At 51.2% G+C, this 22404-nt stretch overlaps 1 protein-coding gene across 1 annotated transcript in view; it reads right to left on the reverse strand.

Moving 5' to 3' along the window:
• Positions 1-20284, reverse strand: part of DENND5A (DENN domain containing 5A) — a 39956-nt gene extending 19672 nt beyond the window's left edge. Inside the window, exons 1-9 of the mRNA XM_069965024.1 lie at positions 20083-20284; positions 10658-10729; positions 6919-7028; positions 5157-5817; positions 3652-3839; positions 1760-2071; positions 1447-1659; positions 1002-1236; positions 297-447 (exon numbers count right to left, since the gene is read on the reverse strand). Of these exons, the coding sequence (XP_069821125.1) occupies positions 297-447; positions 1002-1236; positions 1447-1659; positions 1760-2071; positions 3652-3839; positions 5157-5817; positions 6919-7028; positions 10658-10729; positions 20083-20188 (2048 nt within the window). The 5' untranslated portion in view covers positions 20189-20284. The remainder of the gene's footprint in view (positions 1-296; positions 448-1001; positions 1237-1446; positions 1660-1759; positions 2072-3651; positions 3840-5156; positions 5818-6918; positions 7029-10657; positions 10730-20082) is intronic.
• Between the last annotated feature and the right edge of the window lie 2120 nt (positions 20285-22404).

Here is a 22404-nt window from a genome sequence, read left to right on the forward strand (position 1 = left end):
TATGCTCCGTGCTCCTTCCTCTTCCACCATCCACTATGCTCTGTGCTCCTTCCTCTTCCACCATCCTCTATGCTACGTGCTCCTTCCTCTTCCACCATACTCCGTGCTCCTTCCTCTTCCACCATCCTCTGTGCTCCTTCCTTTTTAACCATCCACGATCCTCCATGTTTCTCCTCCCCCATACACTATCCATCATTTTCCTCCTCCATCTCCATCCTCCTCCTCCATCTCCATCCTCCTCCTTCACATCTTCATCTTTATCCTCCTCCACACCATTTGCTGCCATATCTCCTCACTTGTTGGTGGCCGGTCCTGTGGACAGCACATCAGACTGCAGCTTAGGGAAGAACCCCGGCTCATATTTCCCTTGTCCGATCTTCATATCCAGGAGATGCGGATGGATGGCCGTGTGATCGATCTTAGAGAGTCGCAGCTCTATGGACTTCACTACAAAACAGAAGAGCGGTGAGCGCCCCCTATATGTATTATATGAACATCACTATATGTCACTATCATCACCATCACTATATGTATTATACGATTATCACTAACAACATGGCTGCCACCACACAGCAGCTACACTGTGCATCACACATCATAATGGACACTATAGAGGCATTACATGTCATGATGAAGGCTATAGAGGTATCACACGTCATGATGGACACTATAGAGACATCACACATAATGATGGAGTCCATATAGACATCACACATCATAATGGACACTATATAGACATCACACATCATAATGGACACTATATAGGCATCACACATCATAATGGACACTATATAGGCATCACACATCATAATGGACACTATATAGGCATCACACATCATAGTGGACACCACAGAGGTATCACACATTATAGGGGACACTACAGCGGTATCACACATCATGATGGACACTACAGCGGTATCACACATCATGATGGACACTACAGCGGTATCACACATCATGATGGACACTATAGAGTCATCACACATTCGGTACCCCCTCACCTGTGTCATAGAAGGCGGTGCACTTCTGATACATGGAGGTGCGCAGGGTGGGGGTCCGGACGTTTAACAGTCGCGTCTTGTCAACTCTGGCATCAAACACCCGCAGGACGGGGTCCTTGTCATCATCGTCGTGGCACATGATCTTATTGTCAATGAATGAGGCAAACATCTGCGTCTCTAAGAAACGTGAAAGGAACGGCAGGTACGGCTCAGGCTGATCAGAGAGGAAGGACGCCTGGAGGGAGAGAAGGGGTCATGGGGTCAGCGCTGCTCCGGGGACATACTACACATATAACCTTCCGATAGACTATGGAGATCTCTGCCTGCTGTTAGTGTATGGACAGTTCTGCTCACAGAGCGGAGGGTCAGTCCAGGCAATGCTCTGTGAGCCTGGACTCCGGACTGACAGCAGGCAGAGGTCTCCATAACTGGGAGGGATCCCGACCTTGTCGTAGTTTTGCATCTGCTCGCGGTTGGTGAACCAGGACTCCTTGTCTTGGCTCGGCTGGATGACAAACACCTCGTAGTCGGCGAACATCTGGGTGAAGCGATTGGCGAACACCTCCCGGATGTGGATGTTGAGCCGATGGACACGAAGCTCCTCCTCATCGCACTGGAACTTGGCGTCTTTCGGACTGGTATCCTCCTTAACTTCCACCTGCAGTAAAGAGAGGAGACGGAATAAGACCCCAACTAAATCTACGACCCCCACCGTCCAGCCGTGTCCGCGGCGCCGCCGTCCCCCGGGGTGACTTCACCTTCAGACTGACTCCCGTCCTCTTCACCAGCGCCTGGATCCGGGCCAGGGTGGGGTTATCCATCGGGAGCTCTAAGTAGAGGGGCGGCCCGGCCAGATTGCCGTTGTTCTTGTCGGACACCATGTTGGCAGTCTCAAGGTTCTTCAGCTTGGAGATGCTCTTACTGCAGTGCAGATTCCCCTCGGGGGGGATCCCGAAGGACATTAGGACCTCCGACACCTCCTGGATGAACTCCAGCTTATTGGGGAACTGAGGGAGATCTTCTGGTAACTCAATAAAATGGTTATCAATGTCCACAAAGCAGAGGTTAGCCTGGAGGAAGAGGAGGACACAGAGGAGTCAGGACATCATACAGCACAACATGGCTGCCCCTACAGGATTACCATTATATCCAGCGTCATGTATATGATAAGCAGCAACAGGGAACATTCACTTACTGTACATTTACAAACCACATCAGAGCTTCTATTACTGTTTCAGATAGGAAGAAGCCACTGAGAATACAGCCTATCCATCACTAGAGATCAGTGACATCACTGAGAATACAGCCTATCCATCACTAGAGATCAGCAGTGACATCACTGAGAATACAGCCTATCCATCACTAGAGATCAGCAGTGACATCACTGAGAATACAGCTTATCCATCACTAGAGATCAGCGGTGACATCACTGAGAATACAGCCTATCCATCACTAGAGATCAGCAGTGACATCACTGAGAATACAGCCTATCCATCACTAGAGATCAGCAGTGACATCACTGAGAATACAGCCTATCCATCACTAGAGATCAGCGGTGACATCACTGAGAATACAGCCTATTCATCACTAGAAATCAGTGACATCACTGAGAATACAGCCTATCCATCACTAGAGATCAGCGGTGACATCACTGAGAATACAGCCTATTCATCACTAGAAATCAGTGACATCACTGAGAATACAGCCTATCCATCACTAGAGATCAGCGGTGACATCACTGAGAATACAGCCTATCCATCACTAGAGATCAGCGGTGACATCACTGAGAATACAGCCTATCCATCACTAGAGATCAGTGACATCACTGAGAATACAGCCTATTCATCACTAGAGATCAGTGACATCACTGAGAATACAGCCTATCCATTACTAGAGATCAGCAGTGACATCACTGAGAATACAGCCTATCCATCACTAGAGATCAGCAGTGACATCACTGAGAATACAGCCTATCCATCACTAGAGATCAGCAGTGACCACTGAGAATACAGCCTATCCATCACTAGAGATCAGTGACATCACTGAGAATACAGCCTATCCATCACTAGAGATCAGTGACATCACTGAGAATACAGCCTATCCATCACTAGAGATCAGTGACATCACTGAGAATACAGCCTATCCATCACTAGAGATCAGCGGTGACGTCACATGCTGCCGTTGTCAGGGTACCAATCACAGATGTGTCTGATTCATCACTCGCTCTCGGCTCTGATACTTCTTATATAAAGACGTCTCTGTGCCTGCAGCAGACAAGGAGGCATTGAGAGGGTGAGAACAATCAGGGGATTATAGTTTGGGGCTGCTGGCTGCCCGCTCCACCTCATACCCAGCGTCCATTGAACATTCTGGAACATTTATTTAGATAATAGAACATAACAAACCATTACACTGTAAGAGCAAGGTGGTGATATACTGATGCCAGGCATCCATCCCCTTCATCCATCATCCCCGCCATATAATACTTTCTATACCGTCACATACTGCAATTGACTTCTCACACTTCTGTTATCAGACACGGAGATAACACAGGTGATGATGATGGCTGCCTGATGTCTCTGATCTAATGCTCCAGTGATAGAGCTGACACATCTACCCCCCCCCCCCCCCACCACCCATAGAGTCCTACCTCCTGCGGCAACTCCAGCTTCGACCTGTCATCCAAACCATTGGAGTGTAAACCCATCAAGTATGGCACCGGGGCATCGAGAAAGTGCAAGAGGGAGGCGGGAAGGATGGGGACATAGACGTGCTGCCACTGGAAGGGAAACATCAGGCCGGTGATCGTCTCCGCCACCGTCATCAATCTCTGGTAATCTGGAAAAGAGACCGAAAGTTGTAAATTCATTAAACGAAACACGAAAATGGAAAAAGAACAAAGAAAAAGAACAAAGAAAGAAAACTACTGTAATACTGCCCCCTATATACAGGGATATAACTACTATAATACTGCCCCTATATACAGGGATATAACTACTATAATACTGCTCCTATATACAGGAATATAACTACTATAATACTGCTCCTATATACAGGAATATAACTACTATAATACTGCTCCTATATACAGGGATATAACTACTATAATACTGCCCCCTATATACAGGAATATAACTACTATAATACTGCTCCTATATACAGGAATATAACTACTATAATACTGCTCCTATATACAGGGATATAACTACTATAATACTGCTCCTATATACAGGAATATACTACTATAATACTGCTCCTATATACAGGAATATAACTACTATAATACTGTCCCCTATATACAGGGATATAACTACTATAATACTGCCCCCTATATACAGGAATATAACTACTATAATACTGCCCCCTATATACAAGAATATAACTACTATAATACTGCTCCTATATACAGGAATATACTACTATAATACTGCTCCTATATACAGGAATATACTACTATAATACTGCTCCTATATACAGGAATATAACTACTATAATACTGCTCCTATATACAGGGATATAACTACTATAATACTGCTCCTATATACAGGAATATAACTACTATAATACCGCCCCCTATATACAGGAATATACCTACTATAATACTGCTCCTATATACAGGGATATAACTACTATAATACTGCTCCTATATACAGGAATATAACTACTATAATACTGCTATATACAGGAATATAACTACTATAATACTGCTCCTATATACAGGGATATAACTACTATAATACTGCTCCTATATACAGGAATATAACTACTATGATACTGCTCCTATATACAAGAATATAACTACTATAATACTGCACCTATATACAGGAATATACTACTATAATACTGCTCCTATATACAGGAATATAACTACTATAATACTGCCTCCTATATACAAGAATATAACTACTATAATACTGCTCCTATATACAGGAATATAACTACTATAATACTGCTTCTATATACAGAAATATACTACTATAATACTGCTCCTATATACAGCAATATAACTACTATAACACTGATCCTATATACAGGGATATACTACTATAATACTGCTCCTATATACAGGGATATAACTACTATAATACTGCCCCCTATATACAGGGATATAATTACTATAATACTGCCCCCTAGGTGTGGGGTGCTGGTACTTACGCTGGGAGTAGAGGAGGATCTGGAACTCGAGGAGAGCGCAGGTGAATAGCTGGATGACGTTTTCTACCCCCAGTAACTCAAACACTTCATTGACAGGGAAGTCAAACAGGGGCAGCTCGTTTGTGCTCGGCCGCTGACATATTATGGGCCCATAGACCCCGGAGAACTTCAGGGATCTCCCGGCAGGGGGGAGGGGCACCTCGTAGAGGATGTTATAGATGTAGCTCTCCAGTGGCAGTGGCGGGGGCTGGGGAGAGGTGACCGCCTGGTGCAGCTGCTCTAGAACCTTCTTACAGGCGGTCATGAAGGACATGGGGGCGATCAGGCAGATGCACTTGGAGACGTACAGGGTGTCGCGGGTGATGTCATATGAGTTGAACCTCTGTAGACGGCTGACAGACGTGTCGCTGCCGTCCTCCGGGCAGCCGGTGCAGACGCTGCCGTTGGTAGCAGACAGGTGGATGATGTCATACTCGGCGTTGTGCATGTGGTAAAGGGTCTGCATGGCGCTACAGATCTGCTTGCTGGTGACTTCCTCAAAGAACGTGAGTGCAAAACCGAACGTCCTGGACCCGTCCTCCCGGGTGATGATGAAGGAATGGAACTGGGGGTCCCGGCCGTCACACTGAGTCCGGAACGACAAGCCCTTGGGCATACACAGCTGTGAAGACACCATCACAATGATCACTGAATAGTGAGCACAGCTCTGGAGGATGAGACATGATATAACAGCAGAATAGTGAGTGCAGCTCTGGAGGATGAGACAGGATGTAACAGCAGAATAGTGAGTGCAGCTCTGGAGGATGAGACAGGATGTAACAGCAGAATAGTGAGTGCAGCTCTGGAGGATGAGACAGGATGTAACAGCAGAATAGTGAGTGCAGCTCTGGAGGATGAGACAGGATGTAACAGCAGAATAGTGAGTGCAGCTCTGGAGGATGAGACAGGATGTAACAGCAGAATAGTGAGCGCAGCTCTGGAGGATGAGACATGATGTAACAGCAGAATAGTGAGCGCAGCTCTGGAGGATGGGACATGATGTAACAGCAGAATAGTGAGCGCAGCTCTGGAGGATGAGACATGATGTAACAGCAGAATAGTGAGTGCAGCTCTGGAGGATGAGACATGATGTAACAGCAGAATAGTGAGTGCAGCTCTGGAGGATGAGACATGATGTAAGAGCAGAAAAGTAAGTGCAGCTCTGGAGGATGGGACATGATGTAAGAGTAGAAAAGTGAGTGCAGCTCTGGAGGATGAGACATGATGTAAGAGCAGAAAAGTGAGTGCAGCTCTGGAGGATGAGACATGATGTAAGAGCAGAATAGTGAGTGCAGCTCTTGAGGATGGGACATGATGTAACAGCAGAATAGTGAGCGCAGCTCTGGAGGATGAGACATGATGTAACAGCAGAATAGTGAGTGCAGCTCTGGAGGATGAGACATGATGTAACAGCAGAATAGTGAGTGCAGCTCTGGAGGATGAGACATGATGTAAGAGCAGAAAAGTAAGTGCAGCTCTGGAGGATGGGACATGATGTAAGAGTAGAAAAGTGAGTGCAGCTCTGGAGGATGAGACATGATGTAAGAGCAGAAAAGTGAGTGCAGCTCTGGAGGATGAGACATGATGTAAGAGCAGAATAGTGAGTGCAGCTCTTGAGGATGAGACATGATGTAACAGCAGAATAGTGAGTGCAGCTCTGGAGGTGACTTAAGGACAGTAATACAACCTTCTGACAATGAACTCCACAGCACCCTCCACATACCATGCCCACTGCGTCTTGGTCAAAGGCGTTCCACTCCACATTTTCGGGGTACCGCGCCAGGACCTTGGACTTGAAAGTGCGTCGGAGGGGGGTCTGCTCGAAATTCTCTCCTGGAAGGAAACAACCGAACAAGCAGAAAGTTCAGAGAAGACGCAAAGGTGGAAGGAAGGAAATGGCGACACAAAGAAAGGCAGCAGCACTGCGGAGTACAGACTGCCAGAGGAGTGCAGACAACTGTTAGTTACTAGAAAGCATCAGCAGCACTGCGGAGTACAGACCGCCACCTGCTGGCAGGAGAGAGGAGTGCAGACATCTGTTACTGAGAAGCATCAGCAGCACTGCGGAGTACAGACTGCCACCTGCTGGCAGAGGAGAGGAGTGCAGACATGTTAGTTACTAGGAAGCATCAGCAGCACTGCGGAGTACAGACCGCCACCTGCTGGCAGAGGAGAGGAGTGCAGACATGTTAGTTACTAGGAAGCATCAGCAGCACTGCGGAGTACAGACCGCCACCTGCTGGCAGAGGAGAGGAGTGCAGACATGTTAGTTACTAGGAAGCATCAGCAGCACTGCGGACTACAGACCGCCACCTGCTGGCAGAGGAGAGGAGTGCAGACATGTTAGTTACTAGGAAGCATCAGCAGCGCTGCGGAGTACAGACCGCCACCTGCTGGCAGAGGAGAGGAGTGCAGACATGTTAGTTACTAGGAAGCATCAGCAGCGCTGCGGAGTACAGACCGCCACCTGCTGGCAGAGGAGAGGAGTGCAGACATGTTAGTTACTAGGAAGCATCAGCAGCACTGCGGAGTACAGACCGCCACCTGCTGGCAGAGGAGAGGAGTGCAGACATGTTAGTTACTAGGAAGCATCAGCAGCGCTGCGGAGTACAGACCGCCACCTGCTGGCAGGAGAGAGGAGTGCAGACATGTTAGTTACTAGGAAGCATCAGCAGCGCTGCGGAGTACAGACCGCCACCTGCTGGCAGAGGAGAGGAGTGCAGACATGTTAGTTACTAGGAAGCATCAGCAGCACTGCGGAGTACAGACCACCACCTGCTGGCAGAGGAGAGGAGTGCAGACATGTTAGTTACTAGGAAGCATCAGCAGCACTGCGGAGTACAGACCACCACCTGCTGGCAGAGGAGAGGAGTGCAGACATGTTAGTTACTAGGAAGCATCAGCAGGGCTGCGGAGTACAGACCGCCACCTGCTGGCAGGAGAGAGGAGTGCAGACATGTTAGTTACTAGGAAGCATCAGCAGCGCTGCGGAGTACAGACCGCCACCTGCTGGCAGAGGAGAGGAGTGCAGACATGTTAGTTACTAGGAAGCATCAGCAGCGCTATGGCTCAGAGATCACAGATCTAGATCATGGTCTTGGGGAACGATAATAAGTACCCCAGATCATGTTGATCATTTCCAGCAGTGCAGTAAAGTGTGAGCTGCTGTGAGACAGTGAACATTACAGCTAAGAAGCCCAAACTACAACACACAGGAAGTGACAGAAGATGTAAGATACAGCAGCATGTCAGCAAGAGACAGGAGAGCTCAGTGTCAGCAAGAGACAGGAGAGCTCAGTGTCAGCAAGAGACAGGAGAGCTCAGTGTCAGCAAGAGACAGGAGAGCTCAGTGTCAGCAAGAGACAGGAGAGCTCAATGTCAGCAAGAGACAGGAGAGCTCAATGTCAGCAAGAGACAGGACAGATCAATGTCAGCAAGAGACAGGAGAGCTCAGTGTCAGCAAGAGACAGGAGAGCTCAGTGTCAGCAAGAGACAGGAGAGCTCAGTGTCAGCAAGAGACAGGAGAGCTCAGTGTCAGCAAGAGACAGGAGAGCTCAGTGTCAGCAAGAGACAGGAGAGCTCAGTGTCAGCAAGAGACAGGAGAGCTCAGTGTCAGCAAGAGACAGGAGAGCTCAGTGTCAGCAAGAGACAGGAGAGCTCAGTGTCAGCAAGAGACAGGAGAGCTCAGTGTCAGCAAGAGACAGGAGAGCTCAATGTCAGTAAGAGACAGGAGAGCTCAATGTCAGCAAGAGACAGGAGAGCTCAGTGTCAGCAAGAGACAGGAGAGCTCAATGTCAGCAAGAGACAGGAGAGCTCAGTGTCAGCAAGAGACAGGACAGATCAATGTCAGTAAGAGACAGGAGAGCTCTGGTAGCTGGATCTAGTTAGCAGCAGACAAGACAGGAGGTGACCCCATAGATGTAGCCCAGGAGCTGACGTGAGGATACAGAGGGGGATACAACCAACCTCACTGCTCAGAGATTTGAGATGTTAGACGCCATCTTAGATGTGTGATGTCACTGATTATCAATGTGTGTAGAGAATGTGTGCTGCTGCTGACAGGTCGGGCTGAGCTCCCGCCTGCACTGACACATTGTTACAGAGCTGTGTATAGGATGTGTGCTGCTGCTGCTGACAGGTCGGGCTGAGCTCCCGCCTGCACTGACACATTGTTACAGAGCTGTGTATAGGATGTGTGCTGCTGCTGACAGGTCGGGCTGAGCTCCCGCCTGCACTGACACATTGTTACAGACCAGGCTGCCAGGCGCTAAACACCTTCACTGACAGCAAGCAGAGATCCTGATGTGGTGGAAGCTTGAAGCTCAATATATTAGAAGATTTCACTTTTTGAACAGAGGATTGTAACTGGAAATCACAAATCTAAGATGGCGGTGAAGTGATGGCTGTTGTGGTTGGTGAAGTGGTTGATGTGGTTGGTGAATTGGTTGTAGTGGTGATTGTTTTGGTGGTTGTTGTAGTTGTTGTGGTGGCTGTTGTGGTTACTGTAGTGGTTGTTGTAGTGATTTGGGTATTTTTTGTGGTGGTAGTTATGGTGGTTATTGTTGTGGTAGTAGTTGTGGTGGTGGTTATTGTAGCGGTAGCTTGGTAGTTGTGGTGGTGGTCGTTGTGGTAGTGATTATTGTTGTTGTGGTGGTGGTTGTTGTTGTTATGGTGGTTATTGTTATGGTGACTGTTGTGGTAGTAGTTGTGGTGATGGTGGGTGGTGGTTATTGTTTTTGTGGTGGTAGTTGTGGTGGTTGTGTTGGTGGTCTTTGTTGTTGTGGTAGTGATTATTGTTGTTATGCTGGTGATTATTGTTGTTATGCTGGTGGTTATTGTTGTTGTGGTAGTGATTGTGGTGGTTATTGTTGTTGTGGTAGTTGTGTTGGTGGTTATTGTTGTGGTGGTAGTGATTGTTGTGGTAGTGATTATTCTTATGGTGGTTGTTGTGGTGGTTATTGTTGTTGTGGTAGTGATTGTTGTTGTTATGCTGGTGGTTATTGTTGTGGTAGTGATTGTTGTGGTAGTGGTTATTGTTATGGTGGTTATTGTTATGGTGGTTATTGTGGTAGTGGTTATTGTGGTAGTGGTTATTGTGGTAGTGGTTATTGTGGTAGTGGTTATTGTGGTAGTGGTTATTGTTATGGTGGTTATTGTTATGGTGGTTGTTGTGGTAGTGGTTATTGTTATGGTGGTTGTTGTGGTGGTGGTTATTGTTGTGGTAGTCGTGGTGGTTGTTGTGGTGGTAGTCGTGGTGGTTGTGCTGCTCCCCTAACTGTTCCTCTGATAAACGTCTCACACCCTGAGGCTCCATCTCACTGGGCTGCAGCATCCAATGACTGTCCAGCTCCTGAAGAACTACAGGTCCCAGCCTGACTGGGGGACAGTCACCAGTAACCACAGCCTGGGGGGGGTCACAACTTAGGAGCGTTTTTCGTTAGGGCTGCCACTCCTCCGATTACCTTCCGCTGCAAAGGACTGGAACCGTCCAAGACCATCTCTGTCTCTAGAGGCGCGAATGTACTCACAGAGCGCTAAATGATAAAAATACAGCGTTATCAGCATCATCCTCACCCCCAGCATACAGTACAGTCACCCCTGTCCATCCTGAGCTCCCTGGTGCACCAGTACAATCCCCACTGACACCATGCGCTCGGTGACCTCAGAAAAAAACGTCTGACAAAGTTGAGCAACATGGCCAATCACGTGTACCATACCTGTAAGTAGGGCTGGGCGATATGGCCAAAAAATAAAATCTCAATTTTTTTTAGAAATCTGGACGATTCTCAATTTAAATCTCGATTTTTTCATTTTGCTAAATAAACTAAATTTTTCTCACAGTGTCAGATACTATTTTAATGATGTTTGAGACAACAACTGTATTGCTTCCCAGTGTAACAGTGCTCCCCTGTGACTGAGGGGGACTGACAGGGACTGGGGCAGCTGGGGATGACTGACGGGGACTGGGGATGACTGACGGGGACTGGGGCAGCTGGGGATGACTGACGGGGACTGGGGCAGCTGGGGATGACTGACGGGGACTGGGGATGACTGACGGGGACTGGGGCAGCTGGGGATGACTGACGGGGACTGGGGCAGCTGGGGATGACTGACGGGGACTGGGGCAGCTGGGGATGACTGACGGGGACTGGGGCAGCTGGGGATGACTGACGGGGACTGGGGCAGCTGGGGATGACTGACGGGGACTGGGGCAGCTGGGGATGACTGACGGGGACTGGGGCAGCTGGGGATGACTGACGGGGACTGGGGCAGCTGGGGATGACTGACGGGGACTGGGGCAGCTGGGGATGACTGACGGGGACTGGGGCAGCTGGGGATGACTGACGGGGACTGGGGCAGCTGGGGATGACTGACGGGGACTGGGGCAGCTGGGGATGACTGACGGGGACTGGGGCAGCTGGGGATGACTGACGGGGACTGGGGCAGCTGGGGATGACTGACGGGGACTGGGGCAGCTGGGGATGACTGACGGGGACTGGGGCAGCTGGGGATGACTGACGGGGACTGGGGCAGCTGGGGATGACTGACGGGGACTGGGGCAGCTGGGGATGACTGACGGGGACTGGGGCAGCTGGGGATGACTGACGGGGACTGGGGCAGCTGGGGATGACTGACGGGGACTGGGGCAGCTGGGGATGACTGACGGGGACTGGGGCAGCTGGGGATGACTGACGGGGACTGGGGCAGCTGGGGATGACTGACGGGGACTGGGGATGACTGACAGGGACTGGGGCAGCTGCGGGGACTGGAGATGACTGGGGCAGCTGGGGGGAATGGAGATGACTGGGGCAGCTGGGGATGACTGACGGGGACTGGGGCATCTGGGGATGACTGACGAGGACTGGGGAAGCTGGAGATGACTGGGGGGGACTGGTGCAGCTGGGGGGGACTGGGGAAGCTGGAGATGACTGGGGGGGACTGGGGCAGCTGGGGATGACTGACGGGGACTGGGGCATCTGGGGATGACTGACGAGGACTGGGGAAGCTGGAGATGACTGGGGGGGACTGGTGCAGGTGGGGGGACTGGAGATGACTGGGGGGGACTGGTGCAGCTGGGGGGGACTGGGGAAGCTGGAGATGACTGGGGGGGACTGGGGCAGCTGGGGATGACTGAAGGGGACTGGGGCAGCTGGGGATGACTGAAGGGGACTGGGGATGACTGACAGGGACTGGGGCAGCTGGAGATGACTGACGGGGACTGGGGTATCTGGGGATGACTGACGGGGACTGGGGCATCTGGTGATGACTGACGAGGACTGGGGCAGCTGGGGGGACTGGAGATGACTGGGGAAGCTGGGGATGACTGACGGGGTCTGGGGCAGCTGGGGATGACTGATGGGGACTGGGGCAGCTGGGGGGGACTGGGAAAGCTGGAGATGACTGGGGGGGACTGGTGCAGCTGGGGGTGACTGGAAGGGGACCGAGGGGGGGGCTGGGGGTGACTGGAGCAGGTGTGCACATAGCCCTCCTCCTCTCACCCTGGCACACAGCGCCCCGCTCCCCTGTCAGCCACAGTTAGAGCTCCCCGGTCTAACTGACCGCGCTGTACAGCTCCAGGACCCACAGCGACACTATCACCCTGCAGTCCCTGCTGTCTCCTCCAGAGACCGGGGAGCTCTAACTGTGGCTGACAGGGGAGCGGGACGCTGTGCTGGAGGACGCCCGCGCCGCATAACTCGGACTGACCGCCCCTCGCCTCACTCCAGCTGGCTCGATCCGCCCCTCTCGGCCCCGCAACGCCCCTCTCCGGACTGCCGGCCCGCCCTACACCTCATAGCAGCGCTCGCCAGCCCCATACTGCCCCTCTCCGGACTGTCCGCCCGCCCGCAATGATTTTTTGTGAAAATCGAATTTACGATTTTCACAAAAAATCAAACCGATTCAAACACTCTGGGCGAATTAATCGAATTAATTCGATTAATCGCCCAGCCCTACCTGTAAAGTTTATAACTGTGTACCTGGTGTATTGTCCCCAGGGGCCCCCGTAAGGTATCACTGTGTACCTGGTGTATAGTCTCCAGGGGCCCCCATGAGGTATCACTGTGTACCTGGTGTATTGTCCCGAGGGGCCCCCATGAGGTATCACTGTGTACCTGGTGTATTGTCTCCAGGGGCCCCCATGAGGTATCACTGTGTACCTGGTGTATTGTCTCCAGGGGCCCCCATGAGGTATCACTGTGTACCTGGTGTATTGTCTCCAGGGGCCCCCATGAGGTATCACTGTGTACCTGGTGTATTGTCCCGAGGGGCCCCCATGAGGTATCACTATGTACCTGGTGTATTGTCTCCAGGGGCCCCCATGAGGTATCACTGTGTACCTGGTGTATAGTCTCCAGGGGCCCCCATGAGGTATCACTGTGTACCTGGTGTATTGTCCCGAGGGGCCCCCATGAGGTATCACTATGTACCTGGTGTATTGTCTCCAGGGGCCCCCATGAGGTATCACTATGTACCTGGTGTATTGTCTCCAGGGGCCCCCATGAGGTATCACTGTGTACCTGGTGTATTGTCTCCAGAGGCCCCGGCAAGGTATTACTGTGTACCTAATGTAACGTCTCTGGGGGCCCCTGTGAGGTATTACTGTGTACCTGGTGTAACATCTCCAGGGGCCCCTGTGAGGTATCACTGTGTACCTGGTGTAACGTCTCCAGGGGCCCCCATGAGGTATTACTGTGTACCTGGTGTAACGTCTCCAGGGGCCCCTGTGAGGTATCACTGTGTACCTGGTGTATAGTCTCCAGGGGCCCCGGCAAGGTATTACTGTGTACCTAATGTAACGTCTCTGGGGGCCCCTGTGAGGTATCACTGTGTACCTGGATGAACGTCTCTGGGGGCCCCTGTGAGGTATTACTGTGTACCTGGTGTAACGTCTCTGGGGGCCCCTGTGAGGTATTACTGTATACCTGGTGTAACGTCTCTGGGGGCCCCGGCGAGGTATCAGCGTGTACCTGGTGTACCATATAACATGTAGCGCTCCTGTGACCGGCGCTCTTATGTGTCCCAGCAACCCAGGAGGAGAGAAACATACGGAAATGTGATGTCATCAGCAACTGTGACATCACCACCGCCTGAGGATCTGATGAGAAGACCTGTGTGTACATGGAGGAGGGCAGAGATGGCCGCCATTCAGGGATAGCCTCTCACCGCTATGCTTCCTCATATACACAGGCCCCAGGTCTCACTCACCAATCACAGCTCAGCTCTCATTGCCCTTAGTAACCAATCACAGCTCAGCTCTCATTGCCCTTAGTAACCAATCACAGCTAAGCTTTAATTTTACCAGAACCGGTATGCACCGCCCGACCCCAAGGAAACATTGTATGCACCGCCCGACCCCAGGGAAACATTGTATGCACCGCCCGACCCCAAGGAAACATTGTATGCACCGCCCGACCCCAAGGAAACATTGTATACACCGCCCGACCCCAAGGAAACATTGTATACACCGCCCGACCCCAAGGAAACATTGTATACACCGCCCGACCCCAAGGAAACATTGTATGCACCGCCCGACCCCAGGGAAATATTGTATACACCGCCCGACCCCAGGGAAACATTGTATGCACCGCCCGACCCCAGGGAAACATTGTATACACCGCCCGACCCCAAGGAAACATTGTATGCACCGCCCGACCCCAGGGAAACATTGTATACACCGCCCGACCCCAGGGAAACATTGTATACACCGCCCGAACCCAGGGAAACATTGTATGCACCGCCCGACCCCAAGGAAACATTGTATGCACCGCCCGACCCCAAGGAAACATTGTATGCACCGCCCGACCCCAGGGAAACATTGTATGCACCGCCCGACCCCAAGGAAACATTGTATGCACCGCCCGACCCCAAGGAAACATTGTATGCACCGCCCGACCCCAGGGAAACATTGTATACACCGCCCGACCCCAGGGAAACATTGTATACACCGCCCGACCTCAGGGAAACATTGTATACACTGCCCGACCCCAGGGAAACATTGTATGCACCGCCCGACCCCAGGGAAACATTGTATACACCGCCCGACCCCAGGGAAACATTGTATACACCGCCCGACCCCAGGGAAACATTGTATACACCGCCCGACCCCAAGGAAACATTGTATACACCGCCCGACCTCAGGGAAACATTGTATACACCGCCCGACCCCAAGGAAACATTGTATACACCGCCCGACCTCAGGGAAACATTGTATACACTGCCCGACCCCAGGGGGGCCTCAGAGCATACAGCACCTGGTACACTGTGTATATAGGTATAATATACACACACAGTGTACCCGGTGCTAGGGCGGGTTCAGACTGAGGAATTCGAGGAAAATGTCCGCGGAATTCCGTCAACTGTCCACCCGCACGGGCACACGCTTTTCCGCCGGCTCCATAGACACCATTCTATGGGCCGACGTATTCTGCGATCCGCTGAAAAAAGTGACATGACACTTCTATCAGCGTATAGCGGAATACGCCGGCCCATAGAATGGTGTCTATGGAGCCGGCGGAAAGGTGCCCAGATGTGCGGCCGGACAGCTGACGGAATTCCACGGACATTTTCCGCGAGAATTCCTCAGTCTGAACCCACCCCTAGGTTATATATATATATACACACAGTGGTACCTTGGTTTAAGAGCTCACAGTTTTTCAAAATTGTGACTTGGTTTAAGAGCATTGCTTTGGTATAAGAGCTCCCTGTACTGGGTGGGAGGGGGAGTGGGGGAGGGGTATGGTCTGCACAGCAGGGTCTACAGCACTGTACTCTCACCTTCCAAATCATAGCAGATCCACTTCAGACTGGGGCTTACATCAGGGGACAGGACTGTGGGGGTAATCTCTCCATAGCTGTAACCCCTCTCTCCCCGGACAGAGAGTGCTGCATGTATGTGCCCACATCTGTCCTGCTCATTCCTTCATACTCCCTGCAGTCTCTGCCCTTGTGTTTCCCATCCTCTCCATTACTGTACAGTAACTTATATATCACAGATTCTGCTGTTTCTGAATGTTTCATCTGTTCTCCATGTTATTCACAATAATAATCAGTATATTTGGGGGGTGGAACCAATTGTCTGCAGATCAGTGATTTCTTATAGGAAAATTTGCTTTGGTTTAAGAGTGGATTTGGATTACAAGCGCGGTCCTGGAACCAATTATGCTCGTAATCCAAGGCACCACTGTGTGTGTATATATATATATATATATATATATATATATATATATATATATATACACACACAAACACACATACACAGTGGTATCGTGGTTAAAGAATAGATAGAGGATACAGCACCGGGTACACTGTGTATATAGATGGAGGATACAGCACCGGGTACATTGTGTATATAGATGGAGGATACAGCACCGGGTACACTGTGTATATAGGAGGATACAGCACCGGGTACACTGTGTATATAGATGGAGGATACAGCACCGGGTACACTGTGTATATAGATGGAGGATACAGCACCGGGTACACTGTGTATATAGATGGAGGATACAGCACCGGGTACACTGTGTATATAGATGGAGGATACAGCACCGGGTACACTGTATATATAGGAGGATACAGCACCGGGTACACTGTATATATAGGAGGATACAGCACCGGGTACACTGTATATATTGGAGGATACAGCACCGGGTACACTGTGTATATAGGAGGATACAGCACCGGGTACACTGTGTATATAGGAGGATACAGCACCGGGTACACTGTGTATATAGATGGAGGATACAGCACCGGGTACACTGTGTATATAGATGGAGGATACAGCACCGGGTACACTGTGTATATAGATGGAGGATACAGCACCGGGTACACTGTGTATATAGATGGAGGATACAGCACCGGGTACACTGTGTATATAGATGGAGGATACAGCACCGGGTACACTGTGTATATAGGAGGATACAGCACCGGGTACACTGTGTATATAGATGGAGGATACAGCACCGGGTACACTGTGTATATAGATGGAGGATACAGCACCGGGTACACTGTGTATATAGATGGAGGATACAGCACCGGGTACACTGTGTATATAGATGGAGGATACAGCACCGGGTACACTGTGTATATAGATGGAGGATACAGCACCGGGTACACTGTGTATATAGGAGGATACAGCACCGGGTACACTGTGTATATAGGAGGATACAGCACCGGGTACACTGTGTATATAGGAGGATACAGCACCGGGTACACTGTGTATATAGGAGGATACAGCACCGGGTACACTGTGTATATAGGAGGATACAGCACCGGGTACACTGTGTATATAGGAGGATACAGCACCGGGTACACTGTGTATATAGATGGAGGATACAGCACCGGGTACACTGTGTATATAGGAGGATACAGCACCGGGTACACTGTGTATATAGGAGGATACAGCACCGGGTACACTGTGTATATAGGAGGATACAGCACCGGGTACATTGTGTATATAGGAGGATACAGCACCGGGTACACTGTGTATATAGGAGGATACAGCACCGGGTACACTGTGTATATAGGAGGATACAGCACCGGGTACACTGTGTATATAGATGGAGGATACAGCACCGGGTACACTGTGTATATAGATGGAGGATACAGCACCGGGTACACTGTGTATATAGATGGAGGATACAGCACCGGGTACACTGTGTATATAGGAGGATACAGCACCGGGTACACTGTATATATAGGAGGATACAGCACCGGGTACACTGTATATATAGGAGGATACAGCACCGGGTACACTGTGTATATAGGAGGATACAGCACCGGGTACACTGTGTATATAGATGGAGGATACAGCACCGGGTACACTGTGTATATAGGAGGATACAGCACCGGGTACACTGTATATATAGGAGGATACAGCACCGGGTACACTGTATATATAGGAGGATACAGCACCGGGTACACTGTATATATTGGAGGATACAGCACCGGGTACACTGTGTATATAGGAGGATACAGCACCGGGTACACTGTGTATATAGGAGGATACAGCACCGGGTACACTGTGTATATAGATGGAGGATACAGCACCGGGTACACTGTGTATATAGATGGAGGATACAGCACCGGGTACACTGTGTATATAGATGGAGGATACAGCACCGGGTACACTGTGTATATAGATGGAGGATACAGCACCGGGTACACTGTGTATATAGATGGAGGATACAGCACCGGGTACACTGTGTATATAGATGGAGGATACAGCACCGGGTACACTGTGTATATAGGAGGATACAGCACCGGGTACACTGTGTATATAGGAGGATACAGCACCGGGTACACTGTGTATATAGGAGGATACAGCACCGGGTACACTGTGTATATAGGAGGATACAGCACCGGGTACACTGTGTATATAGATGGAGGATACAGCACCGGGTACACTGTGTATATAGATGGAGGATACAGCACCGGGTACACTGTGTATATAGATGGAGGATACAGCACCGGGTACACTGTGTATATAGATGGAGGATACAGCACCGGGTACACTGTGTATATAGATGGAGGATACAGCACCGGGTACACTGTGTATATAGATGGAGGATACAGCACCGGGTACACTGTGTATATAGATGGAGGATACAGCACCGGGTACACTGTGTATATAGGAGGATACAGCACCGGGTACACTGTGTATATAGGAGGATACAGCACCGGGTACACTGTGTATATAGGAGGATACAGCACCGGGTACACTGTGTATATAGGAGGATACAGCACCGGGTACACTGTGTATATAGGAGGATACAGCACCGGGTACACTGTGTATATAGGAGGATACAGCACCGGGTACACTGTGTATATAGATGGAGGATACAGCACCGGGTACACTGTGTATATAGGAGGATACAGCACCGGGTACACTGTGTATATAGGAGGATACAGCACCGGGTACACTGTGTATATAGGAGGATACAGCACCGGGTACATTGTGTATATAGGAGGATACAGCACCGGGTACACTGTGTATATAGGAGGATACAGCACCGGGTACACTGTGTATATAGGAGGATACAGCACCGGGTACACTGTGTATATAGATGGAGGATACAGCACCGGGTACACTGTGTATATAGATGGAGGATACAGCACCGGGTACACTGTGTATATAGATGGAGGATACAGCACCGGGTACACTGTGTATATAGATGGAGGATACAGCACTGGGTACACTGTGTATATAGGAGGATACAGCACCGGGTACACTGTGTATATAGATGGAGGATACAGCACCGGGTACACTGTGTATATAGGAGGATACAGCACCGGGTACACTGTGTATATAGGAGGATACAGCACCGGGTACACTGTGTATATAGGAGGATACAGCACCGGGTACACTGTATATATAGGAGGATACAGCACCGGGTACACTGTGTATATAGGAGGATACAGCACCGGGTACACTGTGTATATAGATGGAGGATACAGCACCGGGTACACTGTGTATATAGGAGGATACAGCACCGGGTACACTGTGTATATAGGAGGATACAGCAGCGGGTACACTGTGTATATAGGAGGATACAGCAGCGGGTACACTGTGTATATAGGAGGATACAGCACCGGGTACACTGTGTATATAGGAGGATACAGCACCGGGTACACTGTGTATATAGGAGGATACAGCACCGGGTACACTGTGTATATAGGAGGATACAGCACCGGGTACACTGTGTATATAGGAGGATACAGCACCGGGTACATTGTGTATATAGATGGAGGCTGCGGGGAGGAGCGGATACCGTTATGTCCCGTCATTCTCCTCCTCCTCTTCCTCCCCGGCCCCCGGTATTGGGTGTCTCTCCCCGTTGTCTCCCGGTCTCTCCCGGGTTCACCCTCCCCTCCTCCGTCTGTCACTCACCGGAGAGCTCGTCCGGTTCCAGCCCGGTGTCGGTGTCCAGACCGCAAATAACGAAATAGTCGGCAAAGCGTCCGGGGGCCGAGCTGTTCCCCCCTCCCCCACTCATATCTCCGGTCACCGGGGCCCCCGCACCCCGCACTGCATCACGGGATGTCCGGACAGCTGTGCACCGAGTGCGGGGCGGGGCCTACAGCACAGGGGGCGGGGTCAGGGCACGCAGGCGCAGTGCTCTGTCGGGATGATGTCATTGTATTTACTTGTCAAACGGTGACCGGGATTACCCCCTGCTGGAGAAGGGGAGCCCCCGACCCCAGGATGACCCCATCCACGGAAAGGAGAGACCCCTAACCCCAATGTGACCACCAACGTGGACCCCCAACCCCAGTGTGACCCCCAATGTCAACTCCCAACCCCAGTGTGTGCACCCAATGTCAACCCCCAACCCCAATGTGACCCCCAATGTCAACCCCAATGTGACCCCCAATATGTACCCCCAACAATGTGTACCCCCAACCCCAATGTGACCCCCAATATGTACCCCCAACAACAATGTGTACCCCTAACCCCAATGTGACCTCCAACGTGGACCCCCAACTCCAGTGTGACCCCCAATGTGACCCCCAACCCCAATGTGTACACCCAATGTCAACCCCCAACCTCAATGTGACCCCCAATGTCAACCCCCAACCGCAATGTGACCCCCAATATGTACCCCAACCCCAATGTGTACCCCCAACCCCAATGTGACCCCCAATATGTACCCCCAACCCCAATGTGGACACCCAACCCCAATGTGACCAATGTCAACCCCCAACCCCAATGTGACCCCCAATATGTACCCCCAACCCCAATGTGTACCCCCAACAACAATATGTACCCCCAACCCCAATGTGTACCCCCAACCCCGATGTGACCCCCAATGTGTACCCCGAACCCCAATGTGTACCCCCAACCCCGATGTGACCCCCAACCCCAATGTGTACCCCTAACCCCAATGTGGACCCCTAACCCCAATGTGGACCCCCAACCTCAGTTTAATCTCCAATGTGGGCTCCAACCTCCATCCATGTGAATGTGACCTGTTCCCAACCTCAGTGTCTGCTCCTACACGTCTACTAGATATAGTGATAAGGATTCTCACTAAATACAGCAGAGCGTCACCGGAGGACCCCAGAATATACCCGGGGGGGCCCCAGAATATACCCAAAGGACCCCAGAATATACCCCGAGGACCCCAGAATATACCCGGGGGGGCCCCAGAATATACCCCGAGGACCCCAGAATATACCCGGGGGGCCCCAGAATATACCCAAAGGACCCCAGAATATACCCAAAGGACCCCAGAATATACCCGGGGGGCCCCAGAATATACCCCGGGGGGGGCCCCAGAATATACCCCGGGGGGGGGCCCCAGAATATACCCGGGGGGGGCCCCAGAATATACCCGGGGAACCCCAGAATATACCCAGAGGACCCCAGAATATACCCGGGGGGGCCCCAGAATATACCCAGGGAGGACCCCAAATAGTCATAGTTGTGTGGACTTATATACAGTCAGTTGGGTACACAGTGTCACACAGGATCATAGAGTTACCCAGCAGGGCGGAGGTGCCAGGATGTACTACATCCCTCAGCAGGAGGAGCGTTACAGTGTGTCAGAGATTGGGGCCACAGCTGGAGGTTTGTGTCTGCAGGATGAGACTGGCAGGTTAGGCACTGGTCACACATCCAGTACATACAGACCTCCGCTCATCCGCCCCCCCCCACTCATACAGACCTCCGCTCATCCGCCCCCCCCCTCATACAGACCTCCGCTCATCTCTCCCCCCCACTCATACAGACCTCTGCTCATCCCCCCCCCCCTCATACAGAGTGTCGCTCATCCCTCCCTCATACGGACCACCGCTCATCCCCCCCTCATACAGACCTCCGCTCATCCGCCCCCCCCCCTCATACAGACCGCCACTCATCCCTCCCTCATACAGACCGACACTCATCCCCCCCCCTTACGCAGACCGCCGCTCATCCCCCCCTTATACAGAACGCCGCTCATCCCTCCCCTCATACATAGCGCCACTCATCCCCCCCCTAATGCAGACCGCCGCTCATTCCCCCATTTATACAGAACGCCGCTCATCCCCCCCTTACACAGACCGCCGCTCATCCCCCCTCATACAGAACGCCGCTCATCCCCCCTCATACAGACAGCCGCTCATCCCCCCCTCAAACAGACAGCCGCTCATCCCCCCCTCAAACAGACCGCCACTCATCCCCCCACCCCCATACAGACCGCCGCTCATCCCCCCCTCATACAGAGCGCCA

This window comes from Dendropsophus ebraccatus, chromosome 4 (genome assembly GCF_027789765.1).
Source record: "Dendropsophus ebraccatus isolate aDenEbr1 chromosome 4, aDenEbr1.pat, whole genome shotgun sequence".
Lineage (NCBI taxonomy): Eukaryota > Metazoa > Chordata > Amphibia > Anura > Hylidae > Dendropsophus > Dendropsophus ebraccatus.